The sequence below is a fragment of the Amblyraja radiata genome, chromosome 8 (genome assembly GCF_010909765.2).
Source record: "Amblyraja radiata isolate CabotCenter1 chromosome 8, sAmbRad1.1.pri, whole genome shotgun sequence".
NCBI lineage: Eukaryota > Metazoa > Chordata > Chondrichthyes > Rajiformes > Rajidae > Amblyraja > Amblyraja radiata.
In genome coordinates this window covers 24,350,093-24,368,459 of record NC_045963.1, presented here as the reverse complement: position 1 = coordinate 24,368,459, position 18,367 = coordinate 24,350,093, and the positions used below count along the sequence as shown (strand labels likewise).

Below are 18,367 nucleotides of genomic sequence, written 5' to 3'. Positions count from 1 at the left end.
CATGTATTAATCTGGAAATGTATCTGGCACCATTACAGTCAGTACTATGAAAAGGGCAATAAATTATTCATGGATTAGTTAGGCAAATTAAAAAATGTTATTAATTTGGTGTTTAACTGAAAATAAATATAGAAATATCCCATCCTGTTCAAAGCATCTTACTTGTTAATGAGTGGTTCTGCAGTTTCTTTGTGGTAGAAAACTGGAATGGGAACTCCCCAGCATCTCTGCCTCGAAATGCACCAATATGTTCGTCTGTCCAACATGGCAAGCATGCTATTCATTGCTGATCGTGGTACCATTTTAACCTTCTTCAATAACTCCTAAACCAAAAAAACAAAGATGGTTTTTTTCATACATATATCATGCCAACCATATGCATGGCACAGAATTCAAATTATTTAAAAAAAATCAAACTGCAACCACCAGGTATACTCCATTTGCTTCATTAACAAAAAACAGAAATCACAAGAGAGGTCAATAACAGCATTTATCAGCCTGTGTCATGCTGCTGTGGTGCATTGGTCACTCTGTTGTCTCTGGATTCCACTTTGAGTGCAATGCAGGAGTCTTATTTTGCTTGCACTTTGTATCATGATAAAAGATTGGCTTGCTAAATTCTACACCATACAGACCCAACATAAAATATATTCTCAAGACGGCAGATTAGAATAAAGAAACCAAGGTAATTATGTTTAAATTTAAATTTGATATTTTCAGAACTCAAAATGTAGCATTACTGTTCTTAAATTATTTTATTTCAGTATATTAAAGACAAAAAATAAATCAAGCTCCAATGGCTGTGTAAGAAGATGAAACTCTGCCCAGCTCTGCATCATATCTAAGGATTTTTCGGGTATAAGGCCTCAGCAGTACCCAAGATATAGTCACTGCTGAGGTTTGGCTGTGTCTTGCTCGAGACATCAGATGCAGTTAATGTTCCACATCTGGTGGAAACTATCAGAGCTCACAGAAATCACCAAGATCTATGATGACCATATTTACACCATCTTCTGCCAAAAATCTGCAAACAGGATTGCCTTGACAAAGTAGAGAAATAGACACAAAGAACTGCAGATGCTGGGTTTTTTTGTAAACCAACACCTACAATTCCTTGTATCTGTCTGAAGAATGGTTCTGACTCGAAACATCACCTGTACATGTTCTCCAGAGATGTACCCTGAACCACTAAGTTACTCCAGCACTGTGTCTTTTTTTTGACTTGCACCTACAGGCCCTGGGAGATTAACTAATTATGTATGCACAGCAATTAACCCATGTCTTGCCAGATCTGCTCATTACCAGTGAGCACAGGGACGAGTCCATAAAGGCTACATGCTGACGGGTGCTGGGACCGGAAGAAATTGAGACTGTGTTGAAAGGAACTGTACCAAGTGCTACCAACAACATCAACCGCCGTGAAGATTGAAGATTAAAGATTAACCCCGTTGGATACATCTGCGTGACTGTGAACAGTTCGGGGAAACAAGAAAGGACAATGGGGCTATTGACCCTCCTTTTATTCTGGGGTTGGCCCACATGGACTGGACTTCCTTCAGAATGGCAAACTTGAGGACTAACCCACATTTAAAGGATGGTACACCCCTCCCTTTAAACAAGATTGGAATTAAACATGACAAGCACAGCAGATATACCCCGACTACCGATAGTAGATTCAAGAGACTACCGATTCAAGATTCAAGAGAGTTTATTGTCATGTGTCCCTGATAGGACAATGAAATTCTTGCTTTGCTTCAGCACAACAGAATATAGAGGGCATGAATACAGAACAGATCAGTGTGTCCATATACCATTGTATAAATATATACACACATGAATAAATAAAACAGATAAAGTGCAAATAAACAGATAATGGGCTATTAATGTTCAGAGTTTTGTTTGAGTTGAGTTCAATAGCCTGATGGCTGTGGGGAAGGAGCTGTTTCTGAACCTGGACGTTGCAGTCTTCAGGCTCCTGTACCTTCTACCTGAAGGTAGCGGGGAGATGAGTGTGTGGCCAGGATGATATGGGTCCTTGATGCTGCTGCCAGCCTTTTTGAGGCAGCAACTATGATAGATCCCCTCGATGGTCGGGAGGGCAGAGCCGATGATGGACTGGGCAGTGTTTCTACTTTTTGTAGTCTTATCCGCTCCTGGGTACTCAAGTTGCCGAACCAAGCCACGATGCAACCGGTCAGCATGCTCTCTAGTGTGCATCTGTAGAAGTTAGAGAGAGTCCTCCTTGACATACCAGCTCTCCGTAATCTTCTCAGGAAGTAGAGGCGCTGATGTGCTTTCTTTATAATAGCATCAGTGTTCTCGGACCAGGACAGATCTTCAGAGATGTGCACACTCAGGAATTTGAAGCTCTTGACCCTTTCAACCATCGACCCGTTGATATAAACGGGACTGTGAGTCCCCATCCTACCCCTTCAATGGTCCACAATCAGTTCCTTGGTTTTGCTGATGTTGAGGGCCAGGTTATTGTGCTGGCACCATATGGTCCGTCGGCCGATCTCACTTCTATCCTCTGACTCGTCCCCATCAGTGATACGTCCCACAACAGTGGTGTTGTCAGCGAACTTGATGATGGAGTTCGCACTATGACCGGCTACGCAGTCATGGGTATAGAGTGAGTACAGCAGGGGGCTGAGCACGCAGCCTTGAGGTGCTCCCGTGCTGATTGTTATCGAGGCTGACACTTTTCCACCAATACGAACAGACTGTGGTCTGTGAATGAGGAAGTCGAGGATCCAATGGCAGAGGGATGTGCAGAGACCCAGTTCTGAGAGTTTGATAACCAGCTTGGAGGGGATGATTGTATTAAATGCCGAGCTGTAATCAATGAATAACAACCTGACATATGCGTTTTTGTTGTCCAAGTGGTCCAGAGCGGAGTGGAGAGCCAGCGAGATCGCATCCACCGTTGATCTGTTGTGGCGATAAGCGAACTGCAGTGGGTCCAGGTTTTTGTCGAGGTAGGAGTTGATTTGTGCCATGATCAACCTCTCGAAGCACTTCATCACCACCGACGTTAGTGCCACTGGTCGATAGTCGTTGAGGCACGTCACCTTGCTCTTCTTGGGCACCGGTATTATTGATACCTTTTAAAGCAGGTGGGAACCTCGGACCTCAGAAGTGAGAGGTTGAAAATGTCCGTAAAAACTCCAGCCAGTTGGTCAGCACAGGTTTTTAGAACATGACCCGGTATACCATCAGATCCAGGCGCTTTTCGAGGGTTCACCTCTCTGAAAGATTATCTGACGCAGGCCTCTGTGACTGTGACTGAAATACCATCACAGCGAATGGGGGATCGAGAAGGCACATCAGTGTTCTCCCTATCAAAGCGTGCGTAAAACGCATTGAGCTCGTCAGGGAGTGACACTACGCCGACATTCGAGCTACCTCCTGATTTCGCCTTGTAGGAGGTGATTGCATTCAGTCCCCGCCACAGTTTCCGAACATCTGTCTCATCCTCCAGCTTGGAGCAGAAGTCCCTTTTGGCCTTTTTGATGGCCTTACCAAGGTCGTATCTGGACTTCTTTTAGACCACTGTATCATCAGACATGAATGCCCGGTGTCTGGTCTTCAGAAGAGTGCGGATCTCATAGCTCATCCAAGGCTTCTGATTTGGAAACAATCGAAAGGTTTTTGTCTGGTGCAGCAGGAGACATGTTGGCGGAAGTTAGGGAGTGATTTCGTAAGGTTTGCTTTATTGAAGTCCCCAGCTATGGTGGTAAACACCTCGGGGTAAGACGTCTTGTGTTTGTTGACCACGGCGTGCAGCTCCTCCAGTGCCAAATGGATGTCTGCCTGGGGTGGGATGTAGACCGCGGTCAGGATGATGGAGGTGAATTCCCTCGGAAGGTAGAAGGGACAGCACTTCACCTCCAGATGTTCGAGGTGTGGAGACCACACAGAGTTGACCACGGGGCAGACGCCCCCTCCTCTCCCTATCCCAGATGCCTGCGTACGGTCCATACAGTGGATGGAGAATCCTTCAGGCTGGACTGCTGAGTCTGGGGAGCTGGGGGTGAGCCATGTCTCTGTGAAACAGAACACAGAGCATTCCCTCAGCTCTCTTTGATAAAGCAGCCTAGCCCTTAAGTCTCCACTTTATTTTCAAGGGACTGTATGTTGTCCAGTAGGATAGTAGGGAGAGGGGGCCAAAGTCCCCTGCGCTTCATTCTGACCTGAAGTCCTGCCCGTCGGCCAAGTTTCCAGACGCAATGGAGGCTTCCCCTTTGTTTCCAGGTACTGTACTTACTGTACCTGCTGTTTCTGCGAACCTGCGCTGGACCGGGGATTCCCTTGCAGACGGCAGCTCCAGATCCATTCCGATTGGGGATTTCCTCACAGGTGGCAGTTCCAGCTCCGTTGCTCACGGGAAATCCTGCTCGTCGGCTCCAGAGGTGATTCCAGGTACAGTCTCTTTGATTCCCAGTTGGGTCGGGTTCTCTCCAGCGGTCCAGGGAAGGCTTGCAGTCAGAGGCTCCCGCAGTTGCGGGAGATCGCGAAATCACTAGTGCTTTCAGATGCACTAGCAGCATGTCCGTTATGGCGCCAATTTCTGCCATTTTTCCTATCCAGGTAAGTTGCTTGTTGCTGTAAGTAATCTTCTTCTATAGATCCGCAAAGGCCAGTTAATACTACCTGTTTTTGCCACAACCAAGGCACTGGTGTATTTTTGGGAAACAGTACGTGTGTGACAGGGTATTGTTATGGTGCCACACATGAGAAGCATGAACCAGTTACACCATCACACGTGGAGTTCCAAGTGAAGCCTAACGAAGGCTGAGCAATTTTTTATGATCCTCTTGCTGTCCTATGGTAGTATAATAGTGTCATTAAAATGGCCTCTGCTATAGAGACACTTGCTAATGCCACTGCTGCCTACTTGAGTGCAACTGCCTTCCCACTTACACTTGATTAGTATGGGTGTTAAGGGTTATGGGGAGAAGGCAGGAGAATGGGGTTTGGAGGGAGAGATAGATCAGCCATGATTGAATGGTGGAGTAGACCTGATGGGCCGAATGGCCTCATTCTGCTATCACTTATGACACCTATGGGATCCCTGATAACCTCCATGATTTTGACCTTTTCCATATCCCTGATCACAATAGTCTCATCTTTACCATGGATGTACAATCCCTATATGCCTTCATTCCACATCAGGACGATCCAAGAGCCATCCGCCTCCTCCTTGAGTAGACCCAACCAGTTACAATGGATTAGCACACTTAGTTGCCTGGCTAAAGTTGTTCTCATGTTAAATAACTTCTCCTTCAACCTTACTCACAGTCTCCAGATCAAAGGTTAAGCTCTGGTGATCTTTCTTTTGTGAGATATGTAGAAGCCATCATTTCATTCCTAACAGTGTGCACTCCTGGGCTCTTATTCCAGTCCATCAAAGGTTGCATTGCTTCCAATTTCCATCCTGCTCCAACCTTCAAAAGGTTAACTCAAACTTTTTGCTTTGTTTTCTGGATCTTTGATTCTCTCAGGAAATATTATATTTTTTAACATTTGTTACAAATCTACTAACGCCTTGAGTCTCAACTAATCTATTCAATTGTGCCTGAAAGCAGACATTTCCCTTCTTTCAGTTCCTCATCTCTGTCATTTGTTCTGATAATGAGATTTTCTATACAGATGCTTCTTTCAAGGGTGGCTTCCCCTCTGCCAGTGTCAACAATACCCTTCACTGCAGCTTGTCCATTACCTGTGCCTTTGCTCTCTCCCCTTCTCCTCCAGGACAGAACTAGGACGGAGAATCCCTGGTCCTCACCTTCCACCCAGCAAACCACAGATTATTCTCCACAATTTCCACCATCTTCAGAGATTCTACCAGCATTTTCCCCTTAATGATGGCTTTTCACAATGGCAGGCAGTGACTAGTGGGGTACCGCAAGGCTCAGTGCTGGGACCCCAGCTATTTACAATATATATTAATGATCTGGATGAGGGAATTGAAGGCAATATCTCCAAGTTTGCGGATGACACCAAGCTGGGGAGCAGTGTTAACTGTGAGGAGGATGCTAGGAGACTGCAAGGTGACTTGGATAGGCTGGGTGAGTGGGCAAATGTTTGGCAGATGCAGTATAATGTGGATAAATGTGAGGTTATCCATTTTGGTGGCAAAAACAGGAAAGCAGACTATTATCTAAATGGTGGCCGATTAGGAAAAGGGGAGATGCAGCGAGACCTGGGTGTCATGGTACACCAGTCATTGAAAGTAGGCATGCAGGTGCAGCAGGCAGTGAAGAAAGTGAATGGTATGTTAGCTTTCATAGCAAAAGGATTTGAGTATAGGAGCAGGGAGGTTCTACTGCAGTTGTACAGGGTCTTGGTGAGACCACACCTGGAGTATTGCGTACAGTTTTGGTCTCCAAATCTGAGGAAGGACATTATTGCCATAGAGGGAGTGCAGAGAAGGTTCACCAGACTGATTCCTAGGATGTCAGGACTGTCTTATGAAGAAAGACTGGATAGACTTGGTTTATACTCTCTAGAATTTAGGAGATTGAGAGGGGATCTTATAGAAACTTACAAAATTCTTAAGGGGTTGGACAGGCTAGATGCAGGAAGATTGTTCCCGATGTTGGGAAGTCCAGGACAAGGGGTCACAGCTTAAGAATAAGGGGGAAATCCTTTAAAACCGAGATGAGAAGAACTTTTTTCACACAGAGAGTGGTGAATCACTGGAACTCTCTGCCACAGAGGGTAGTTGAGGCCAGTTCATTGGCTATATTTAAGAGGGAGTTAGATGTGGCCCTTGTGGCTAAGGGGATCAGAGGGTATGGAGAGAAGGCAGGTACGGGATACTGAGTTGGATGATCAGCCATGATCATATTGAATGGCGGTGCAGGCTCGAAGGGCCGAATGGCCTACTCCTGCACCTAATTTCTATGTTTTTATGTTTCAGCCTTTCGCAGGGACCATCCCTTCACGGCACCCTGGTCCATTTCAACTAACAATCCCTAAGTTATGGCACTTTCCCTTGCAATTACAAGAATTGCAACAGCTGCCCTCTCACTTCTTCCCTTCCTGCCATCCAAGGGCCCAAACTACTTTCTAGGTGAAGCATTGATTAACATGCCCTTTTCCAATCTAGTGTACTACTCACTTTGGAGAAACTAAATGCAGACTGGGTAATTACTTTGCACACCACGGTCTTGATGTCATCCACCTCAATTCTCCACTCCATTCCTACTCCAACCTTTATTTTCACTCCTACAACAAGAACAGCACCTCCTCTTTCTTCCATTAATTATGTTCATTTGTTCGAGACAATGATTCATGCTTTGTTTCTACGTTTTGCACACAACCCACAGTGTGGTACACACTCGATCAGATGCCAGATCAAAGAGAGTTCCCATTCAAAAACTTTAAAAATCTAGTTAGAGCTGTAAGGCAACAGCAATTCTGTAATGTTTGAAATTCCAGGTCACCACGGTGCACAACCTTACCTCCCCCCAGCTTACTTCAATTGAATTTGAAAAATGCATTCACAATGCCTTCTGCACAAAAACTTGAATATTTAATATAATTTCTCAAGAGTAACAAGATGACGTTGTATTAAAGGGCATTAAACTGATCCACAGCAAATCATAGCACTATTTCATAATCATTCCCATATATTGTCTCTCCATCTAACGTTCCTTACCAAATGTATCCCTTCACACTTATCAAGATTGATGCAAAAAGGAATTTCATAGAAGTTTCATAATACTGAAAAGATACAGCACAATTGGAACTGTACAATTTAAGTGCAATTGCTAAGCACATTCAGAGGATAAAGGTACTTTGACTCCCGTATTAATTTGCTGTTTTCTAATGCTCTGTTAATTGAAAATTCTTCTATGCCTTGTCAATAAAAAATTTCAAAAAATAAAATTTGTAGACACATACATGCCTGCCAAAGCAATAATGTCATACAACAGAGGTGGAGGAATGGTAGAGAAAGAAGGGAATGAGAGAGGAAAGTAAGAGAGATTGATGGACAGAGCAAATGTCAGCTATAGCAATAGAAGTTTATATCAGATTACTAGATTATGTTTAACTGATTGAAAGCAATGGAGCAGTTTTATTTGCTGCCCAGTGTCCACTTATTGGTTTGAGGCAATTGGCCCAGCACCAAACCTGGTGGAATGCTCCCTCTCTCTCTACTCATTAATGGGAGCAACACTTGGACTGGAGATAAGATGCAAGAATAGCACACTCGTGTGGCATAATGGAGGAACTAAAATTCTGACCTCTGCACCCGTCACCAGTTTTAGTTACAGAAATTGTATTTAGGTTTCTTCAAATAAAAATCTGCACCCTAATGCAACAGAATTTTTTAACAATCTCATAAACTCAATTATTTTACATGTTTTAAGCAGACAGGTGTTTTAAGGCTGCTGACAATACGATAGAATTGTTCCTCCCTCTTTCCTGTGCCCCGCCCACCCCAGTTCAAACACATTACTCCCTTCCCCTCCCTTTTTCCTCCAATCTCCGTCTCATTCAATCTACATCCCTCCCTCGGGCTTCACATTTCAGTCCTCTTCTCATTTATCTGAAACTATTATCTACTTTTCAACTCCTGCCTTTGTCCACCCACCTGCCAATCATAACCCCCTTCAACTGTATCCACCTATCACTTGGCGACAATGAACTGCCCCCCCCACCTCTTTTCCAGCCTTCTCCTTCCCCCACCCCCCCCCATTACAATTAGTCTGAAGGGTCGCGACCCAAAACATTCACATAGCCAAGAATATAAAGGAGGATAGTAAAAGCTTCTTTAGGTATGTGAAGAATTAAAAAATTCGTTAAGACCAAAGTTGGACCCTAGAAGACCGAAAAAGGTGAATTTATTATGGGGAACAAGGAAATGGCAGATGAGTTGAACAGGTACTTTGGATCTGTCTTCACTAAGGAGGACACAAACAATCTTCCTGATATGGTAGTGGCCAGAGGATCTGGGGTGATGGAGGAACTGAAGGAAATCCACATTAGGCAGGAAATGGTGTTGGGTAGACTGATGGGACTGAAGGCTGATGAATCCCCAGGGCCTAGGAGCAAAGAGGTCCTTCTGCAGTTGTACAGGGCCCTAGTGAGACCACACCTGGAGTATTGTGTGCAGTTTTGGTTGCCTAATTTGGGGAAGGACATTCTTGCTATTGAGGGAGTGCAGAATAGGTTTACAAGGTTAATTCCCAGGACTGTCATATGCTGAGCGAATGGAGCGGCTGGGCCTGTACACTCTGGAGTTTAGAAGGACGAGAGGGGATCTTATTGAAACATATAAGATTGTTATGGGTTTGGACATGGTAGAGGCAGGAAACAGGTTCCCGATGTTGGGGGAGTCCAGAACCAAGGGCCACAGTTTAAGAATAAGGGGTAAGCCATTTAGAACGGAGACGAGGAAACACTTTTTCTCACAGAGAGTTGGTGAGTCTGTGGAATTCTCTGCCTCAGAGGGCGGTGGAGGCCGGTTCTCTGGATACTTTCAAGAGAGAGATAGATAGGGCTCTTAAAAATAGCAGAGTCTGGGGATATGGGGAGAAGGCAGGAACATGGTACTGATTGGGGATGATCAGCCATGATCACATTGAATGGCGGTGCTGGCTCGAAGGGCCGAATGGCCTACTCCTGCACCTATTGTCTATCCACGTCCTCCAAAGATGCTGCCTGACCCGTTGAGTTACTCCAGCACGTAGTGTTCTACAAAGAATTACATTGCATCAGCCGGCCCATCTGCTTTTTTGTCTGAGCCTGCAGAACAAGCACTCTTTTTATTTCATCCCAACAAAATATCTGTGTTTATAATGTCGTCTCCAGCTTCTAAAATGCACAGATGCAACCCATGTGTATCATAGCTTTTCAACTTTGTTTGTTCACTTATTCAACTGTATTTTCCCTTTCCCTCCAAAATATTGTACATGGTTCCCCCCCCCCCCCCCCGTTTAATATAAACATCTAAGCTTATCATGCGGATTAAATTGCCTTGTTATTTCCCCTTTAATTTCCCTGGAAAACTCAATAATGTCTTAACCACATTGAAAAGATTATCCAAATTCAGGAAAAAAAATGGATCAAATGTAGACAAGGAGCATATCCACCAAGATACAAGTTACATATTAAAAATATGCCATCCATACCACTGCAAGTTTCAATAATTTCAATAGTCCAATGTCAAAATATATAATTACCTGGGCCTGGTCCTTAATTTTTCCAGTATCTATGAACCATTGTTTACTGGACCGTATAATGACTGGTTTCTTTGTTCGCCAGTCATATGGATAACTATGCTGAACATCCTCCTCTTTCAGTAGCATTTTCGATCCCTGCAACATTTGGATGACTGAAATAAAATTCAGAAATTAAATTCATAAAAAAAGTATCCACATTAAACCCAGTTGAATATTCCAATTGTAAAGACAATAACAACTTTAGTTCTTGATGAGAAATTATTAAGAGCCTCAGAGAGATGTCTGTATCCACTATAACCATCCATTTACACTGATCTCAAGTTGCACCCATTTAATTTTATTCCCCCTTAAACCTCATCAACTGTCTCAGATTCCATCATACTAGGAGCAATTTACCATTGCCAATTAACCCACCAAAACCATATGGACAGCATACATTTGGTATTCTATCAACCTGCCTCCAATGTACCATTTCATCATCCAACAATAAAAGGTACATAATCAGGAAAATGCATGCCACTTGCATATCAATGGGTTATTGATAGGGGATGATCAGCCATGATCACAATGAATGGTGGTGCTGGCTCGAAGGGCCGAATGGCCTCCTCCTGCACCTATTTTCTATGTTTTCTAGGAACCACCTCTCTGTACAGGCTGGCATCAATTATGACATTCAACAACACATTTAGTGTAGTAACACATTATTTGGCCAAATGAAGATTAAAACTTCAAGCCCAGTACATAACTAGGGTAGACACAAAGTGCTGGAGTAACTCAATGGGTCAAGCAGCATTTCCAGAGAAAAATGGTGGGTTGAAACCCTTCTTGGGATTTGGGTTGAAACCCTTCTTCAGACATAAATAGGATCTGATGGACAACATTAAAGCCTGCCCTCCTATATGCTTCTGTGAATTAATACTACTTAGAGAGAAACCACCAGCATTGTCACTTCAAAGTCTTCCAAATGGCAGGATAAGTAAACCAACATGGCCCGAAATACATTCAATCAGAGATAGAAGAGATTGCAGATAATGGAATCTGGAGCAAAACAGACACTGTTGGAGAAACATAGCAGGTCAAACAGCAGCTTTGGAGGGAAATTAAATTGGTGTTTTGAACCATGGCTTTTCAACTGGATTCCACTCTTTCAGTCCAGATGAAGGGTCTGAACGAGGAACATAAACACCCAATTTAACTTTATAGATTGGCTGACCCACTCAGTTCCTCTTGCAGCTCATTTTTAACTCCACTTGATAAGCCACATTATTTACTTAATCCAAGAGCAGACTCCCACTTTACTTTAACCAAAAAGAGCATTTCAAATCTGCATTGGCACCACCTCTCTTCTCATACCCTACCTTCACATTCGCTCTTTTAACCACATTTAGTGAAGGCAACATTACAAGGATCAAAACCTGAAACCTTCCATATTAGTATAGCTCACATTTATATCACTAAATATAAATTACTGAGACGCAAGAAATGTTTAAACATTCTGCAAAGAGATAATACCAACCTGTTTCATTTCCTTCATTAAGGACAAACTTGTTCTGAAGGTCTGATCCTGCTGCTTCGGTGAAAATTCCATCTTCATCCACTAAACAGTCCTAAAATTGTGAACATGGTAATTAAAATACTTGAGACTTCAAGTACACATATTGTCCAGAGGAAGAACTAAAAGTTTCTTAAATTGAAATCATTTAATGTCCACAACAAAAGGATTTTTGAAATGTTTATGAAATTATGGGTATGGAACAAGTAGGTAATTACTTTGTTGAATGGCAGAGCAAATATGAGTGACACAAAAGGCTGCTGCTTCTATTTATATCCTTTTGATAACTCTTTTACCTAGCAATGGACTTCAGTGTCACCCCCAGCTGCTGTCCAAAACTTAGAAAGATTGTTCATGACCTAAATGTCTCAAATAAACCAAAAATGAATACACTGATTGCTCGAGTACAGGAGTAGGACTCCTTTCCAGCACTGGATTATTGGAACTGCAGTCTTTTAGATAGATAGCGCAGAAACGGGCCGTTTGGCTCTCCGAGTCCGCACCGACAAGCAATCACCCCGTACACTAACATGCCTACATCTTTTGGAGTGTGGGAGGAAACCAGAGCACCCTGCGAAAAGTGAAGAGAGCCCTGTGGTTTGTATTTTGATTTCAATGCCAGTATTATTAGCTATTTCAATAGTGAATTAATTTTATCTGTAACTTACAACAGAAAGTTCATGTTGAGAAGCTACACTGTAATCTTCCATTCCATGAGCTGGTGCTGTATGTACCAATCCTGTCCCTTTCTGCATTGTCACATGGTTAGCAGGCAAAAGTCGAGACTGTCTTCCCGGAATTGTGGGGTGGGTACAAACTCCACCCTCCAAATCAGAACCTAAATTCAGAAAAGTTATTGCAAAAATGTTAGACATTTATTTTACAGATATCCCTAATATGAAATCATTCTGGCAAGTTAACCAGTATTGGTTTCAATAATAATATGGATACCACAATTAGTTTCTGCATAGGAAAGACAAGCATGGGGGCAAAAACCATATCCCCTCGCTAATCCAAATTGCTAGACAGTAATATGTGCTGAAATAGATCTTGAACAGAGTACAGGGTATGGATAAAATGCTTCTTAAACAATGTACTAATAAACTTTTTACCCAAGTTTATATTTGTAAAATAACTGTTTGAAAATTATTGCATTTATGGTATCCTAACATTTCAATTTGTAGATCAAGATAGGAAGAAATAAAAGTGAGACAGAAATTTTTATCGTATATGTTACTGAACGGGTATGATATTTATTGATAAAGAAAGGCAGGAACAATTACTTTTAATTTGCTTACCATTGACCGTCTGAAGAATTTCAAACTGTGTCTCCAGAATAGCTGCTGTGGAATCTATGCATTCTGCACCCAGAAGGTAGAGCTCTTCTGTGTTTAAGCACTTCACTAGGGAGTACCTGGATTTCAATTAAAAAAAAAATAATCTTCCAAATAAACTAGTAAATAGAAATGTAGAACTAAAATAAGAGATAGGTTAAATGATTAGAGATATACAGTCACAGGTTATTAATAAAACTTCTTTTAGAATAAAACATTCAACTTAAGTGAGCTGAATAATTAAATTATTTGCTTTTCAAGTTTACAAGAGAATGCTACAACACAAATATATTTTATGGTTTGATCTAAGTATTTCCAGCATTTTATCTCAGATTTCTAGTGCCTGCACTTGATTGTCACCCATAGACCAGAGACAATTTCTTTAGTTTCTAATATCAATGCATATGAGGCAACAGCTCACTTCACTACAATTCAGGAAGATTTTAAGGGGATTAGTATTTTTAATTTTGCATTAAGTGTTAGATTAGATTATAGATAGTTTGGGGAGAAATGAAAGCAGCTCTATGCATTACTGCAAAGTTTAGTGGGATCCATTTAAAAAGTATGTCATTATTTTAAGATGACAAGTCATAAATATTTGAACGTACTTGGCATTTGGCATATAACAAACGGCCTGGTTAGCTGGAATGGTCCAAGGCTGGGTTGTCCATATCAGTGCATTAACAGGGGATGCATTCTCTGAAAGGAAAAAAAAGAATCTTTTAAGTCTGGACAGAAAAGGCAAAACAGTAACTTTTTAAAAAAATCAACTGAAATTCTTCAATATGTATCATACTAATCGATTGGGTTTATCCCCCCCCCCCCCCCACCCCCCACCCCCAGCCAATAATCAGGTATCAAAAATATATACTGTGTTCTCAGAACAATGCGCAGAAACAATGTATTTTTCAAAATATCCTGTACTAAAGAAAGAAGACACGAACAGAAATGTTTGCATCTTACCATTTTAGCAAATAAAAAATACCCATAAATTAAGCCTACATTGTAATACAGTATCTATTTCTCAATGTGGTGATTCTCACTCAGTGCAGTGGTGCTTCAGTAATTTAGGTGCTATACCTAAATCATAGCTGAAATTCAACTACAATTTATTAACACACACTGTACCTGAAGTAATTTTGGATGGAGTTTTTAAGAGAGGAAACTTGACATATACCGATCGACTAACATGCTGTTGATTGTATTCAAGTTCAGCTTCTGCCAAAGCAGTCCTACGCAGATAAATAACAAACATATTCAACTCATTACCCCAAAATTACTTTATATTTAAATTGATCGCAAATTAAATTAGTTACAAACCTTGTAGAAGGCGACCAAAATACAGGTTTATAGTCTTGATAAATGTATCCCTTAAGAAAAGCAAAAAATAAATAAATGTGTATCTTATCACACATTGGACGAATTATGAAACAGAACCCATACCAAATCCTGGCATCACATCACTCCAGTCCTCAAAAAACTTCACTGGCTTCCCATCTCCCACCGGATCACCTACAAAATCCTGATCCTCACCTACAAAGCCCTCCACCATCTGGCCCCCCCATATCTCACTGAACTCCTCTCCCCCTACCAACCCTCACGGTCCCTCAGATCCACATCAGCCGGTCTCCTCTCCATCCACAAGTCCAACCTCCGCAGTTTTGGGGACAGAGCCTTCTCCAGGGCAGCTCCCAGGCTCTGGAACTCCCTCCCCCAACTGATCCGCAATTCCGTGTCCCTCACCATCTTCCAGTCCCGCCTCAAGACCCATCTCTTCACCTCTGCCTATCCTTAGCCCCACGTCCCCGTCCCTTTTCATCTGTGCATTAATTGCCTCATACTGTGTTTTGTATTGAATTCTGTCTTTACTTTGTGTACTAGTCATGTCTCTACTATTTATTTCATTCCCCTTACATGTTTTTCCTCTACATGCTCAATTTTTGTAAGGTGTCCTTGAGACTCTTGAAAGGCGCCCATAAATAAAATGTATTATTATTATTAACTGTAATACCGTGTCAAACATTTGGTGGAAAACTTCTAATTGTTTGGCTTCATATTGCTTGTCAAAAGTGTAATAACAGTTGTCCCAATCTGCCATCACACCCCATCGGATGAATGCTGCACGCTGGCGTTCAATTGTTCTTTCTGCAAATTCTCTGGCTACAAGACACAAATAGTTTGAAATGTTTATAAGGAACAATGTAAATGGCAAATTTCTCCACATCATAAATACATGTCAATATTGATACGAGGAGAACAAGTATCTCTATACGCTCAAAATAACAATGTCCTTTAACTGCAATTTTGTTACTCCTACAATAAAGTTGAAATGTAATTAATTCCAACATGTATTTAATTGAAATAAAAAATGTATTGTACTGTCTCCATTGCAACTACTTTCATCCAGTTTTACATTAAATTTGCCACATCCAATCTATAATTTTACAATGTAACCATTAGTAATTCGAATGTAAAACAGGTTGAATGGTCACACAGTACACAAAATTGCTGGGGAAACTCAGCGGGTGCAGCAGCATCTATGGAGCGAAGGAAATAGGCAACGTTTCGGGCCGAAACCCTTCTTCAGACTGGTCACACATATTCTTTGGTAGCTGAAAATCAGTGTATAAGATAATTTAAGAACAATCCATAACCTAACAATACATAACCTATACACCAGAATAGATGATTTGGTCATCATCTTCCAAAATCATATACATTTTGTAATCTGTACATATTCTGTTTGTAACATGTATGAGGCATATGGTATGCTTGCTTCATTGGTATTGGAATTAAGTACACAAGTCTGGAAGTCATGTTACGTGTGCAGACTTTGAACAGGGTGCAGAAGAGGATTACCAGCATGAGGGATTGCACAGACTTGGATTGTTTACTCTGGACTGAGTAGATAGAGTGGTAAAGAAGGCGTATGGTATGTCTGTCTTCACTGGTCGGGTCATTGAGTGCAAGCGTAGGGAAGTTATGATGCAGCTTTATAGGACTTTGGTTAGACTGCATTTGGAGTATTGTGTGCAGTTTTGTTCACCCCATTACATGACGGATACGGACGCTTTGGAGAGGGTGTAGAAGATGTTTATTGACCAGGTTGGGAAGGTTTACCAGACCCCAGGAAGTATTCTAGAGCAGAGGGATCCAGGAGTACAAGTACACTGGTCCCCGAAAGTGGAATCACAGGTAGATAGGATGGTGAAAGTGACTTTAGGCATGCTGTCCTTCATAAGTAAGCATATTGAGTATAGAGTATATATCGAGGGCATAGGTTTAAGGTGAGAGGGGAAAATTTTAACAGGAACCTGAGGAACAACTTTTTCTACACAGATGGTGGTGGACAGATGGAGCAAGCTGCCAGAGGAAGTTGAGTCCGGTACAATAACTTTACATTTGAATTGGTACGTGGATAGGAAAGGTTTAGAGGGTTATGCACCAATAGCAGGCAAAGGGGTGGGGAACGTGGGGAGCGGTGGTGACTCGCTGCTGCGACTCGACTCCTGGGGCTCGGAGGCTCCAGCAATGCAGAACCATCTTGGTTGAACCATAATAGGAAACTGAGCACCTTGAGAATCAACAAAAGATCAAACACCAAAATGTGGGCAGCACAGTGGCATGGCCGGGGGAGATGCTGCCACACAGCGCCAGAGACCTGGATTTGGTCCTGACCTTGGGTGATGTCAGTGTGTAGCTTGCACATTCCTCCTGTGACCATGTGGATGCTCTGGTTTCCAACCACATCCCAAAGATCTGCGGGTTTGTATGTTAATTAGCCCCTGTAAATTGCCCCTAGTGTGTAGGGAGAGGATGCGGAAGGATGACATTGGATTAATAATAATAATAAACTTTATTACGGACGAGGTCCAGACAAGGGGCAACATTACATAAAAATGCATTGCATATTAAAAAATATCATGAAGTACATATAAAATCTTAGTATATCACTTATAAAAGCACCATAAATTATATATAATTATATAAATGATTATAGATTAGTATGAACGATTGATTGATGGTTGGCGTGGACTCAGTGGGCTGAAGGGCGTGTTTGATTTGATTTGATTTAATTTATTGTCATTGTCTTCAATGAAGAGACAACAACATTATTTTTCCCTTAGTCATACAAAAAAAACCCAAAAAAACCCACAAAACACAGAACACAGTAGTCCACAACACAAACATCCCGACAGTGGCACTAAAGTTCCCCACTGTGAGGGAAGGAACAAAAGTCCAGTCATCCTCCTCGCTGATGTTCCCCAATGTTCACCCGTGGTCGGGGCCTCCCGAGCACCCCGTAGTCGCCGCTACGGGCGGCCTGATGTTCAGGCCCTCTCGCCGGGAACCTCTCATCGGCAACCTCTCGTCGGTCACCTTCCACCGGAGTCCGCGGTTCCCGATGTCCACAGGCCGCGCTGGGCGGAGATTCGCGCTGGCGACCCCCGGCAAAGGGTCCCAGGACTCCGCGATGTTAAAGTCAGCGCCGCCCGCGTTGGGAGCTCTGCACCCACAGCTCCGCGATGTTGGAGCAGCGGCCCAACACTCCGGAGCTCCAAGCGGCGATCCCAGGAAGGCCTCGCCCACTCCGCGATGTTTCCAGCGCTTCGCCGCCGCTGCTGAAGCTCTGGTCCGGTCCGGCAGGAAAGGCCACCCCAATCCAGTTGGTAGACCGCAGGGGGGGGGGGGGGGGGGGGCGAGGATGCGACTGAGAAAATAGCCACATCCTAGCCAGGAAGCGACTGAAGGATGGTTTCCCCCTTACCCTACCCGCTTCCCCCCCCCACATAAAATACCAAAAAAAATACTGAAAAAAAACCCTAAAAGGCACACTCTAAACATAACAAAATAAAAAAAGACAGCCAGACCGTGGGCGGAGGCAGCTAGCAACAGCACCACTAGATGTCCTTTCCATGCTGTATCTCTAAAAACTAAAAGCAACAAAAAATTACAAAGAATGATTGAGTGTAAACTGAAATCCATGGAGTAATTTCAATGAGTTACAAATTTATTAACCAAATTCAAAAATCTCCAAATTATGTACAAATAGAAATTAGCTTTATCAGATACAGTGAAACACTCATAAGATGACATGCTCAGGGCTTTGGCTAGGCAGAAACTGGCAGTGTTTCCAAAATATGGGATGTGGCTTCTATTAATAGCCCCAACATATTTTAATTCACTTTGTTTTAAACAAAATTACATAGCTTAGTTTAATGTGTCATATGCACCGAGATACAGTTAAAAGCCTGGGGTACAGAGAAAAGCACAATACATTTTTC

General features: G+C 42.5%; 1 protein-coding gene across 1 annotated transcript in view; it reads right to left on the bottom strand.

Annotated features, from left to right (window-relative positions):
- iars2 (isoleucyl-tRNA synthetase 2, mitochondrial) overlaps positions 1 to 18,367 on the bottom strand; it is a 75,763-nt gene that overhangs the window by 48,012 nt on the left and 9,384 nt on the right. Inside the window, exons 4-12 of the mRNA XM_033025380.1 lie at positions 15,094 to 15,242; positions 14,403 to 14,452; positions 14,211 to 14,314; positions 13,691 to 13,781; positions 13,047 to 13,162; positions 12,417 to 12,586; positions 11,713 to 11,803; positions 10,197 to 10,348; positions 163 to 323 (exon numbers count right to left, since the gene is read on the bottom strand). Of these exons, the coding sequence (XP_032881271.1) occupies positions 163 to 323; positions 10,197 to 10,348; positions 11,713 to 11,803; positions 12,417 to 12,586; positions 13,047 to 13,162; positions 13,691 to 13,781; positions 14,211 to 14,314; positions 14,403 to 14,452; positions 15,094 to 15,242 (1,084 nt within the window). The remainder of the gene's footprint in view (positions 1 to 162; positions 324 to 10,196; positions 10,349 to 11,712; positions 11,804 to 12,416; positions 12,587 to 13,046; positions 13,163 to 13,690; positions 13,782 to 14,210; positions 14,315 to 14,402; positions 14,453 to 15,093; positions 15,243 to 18,367) is intronic.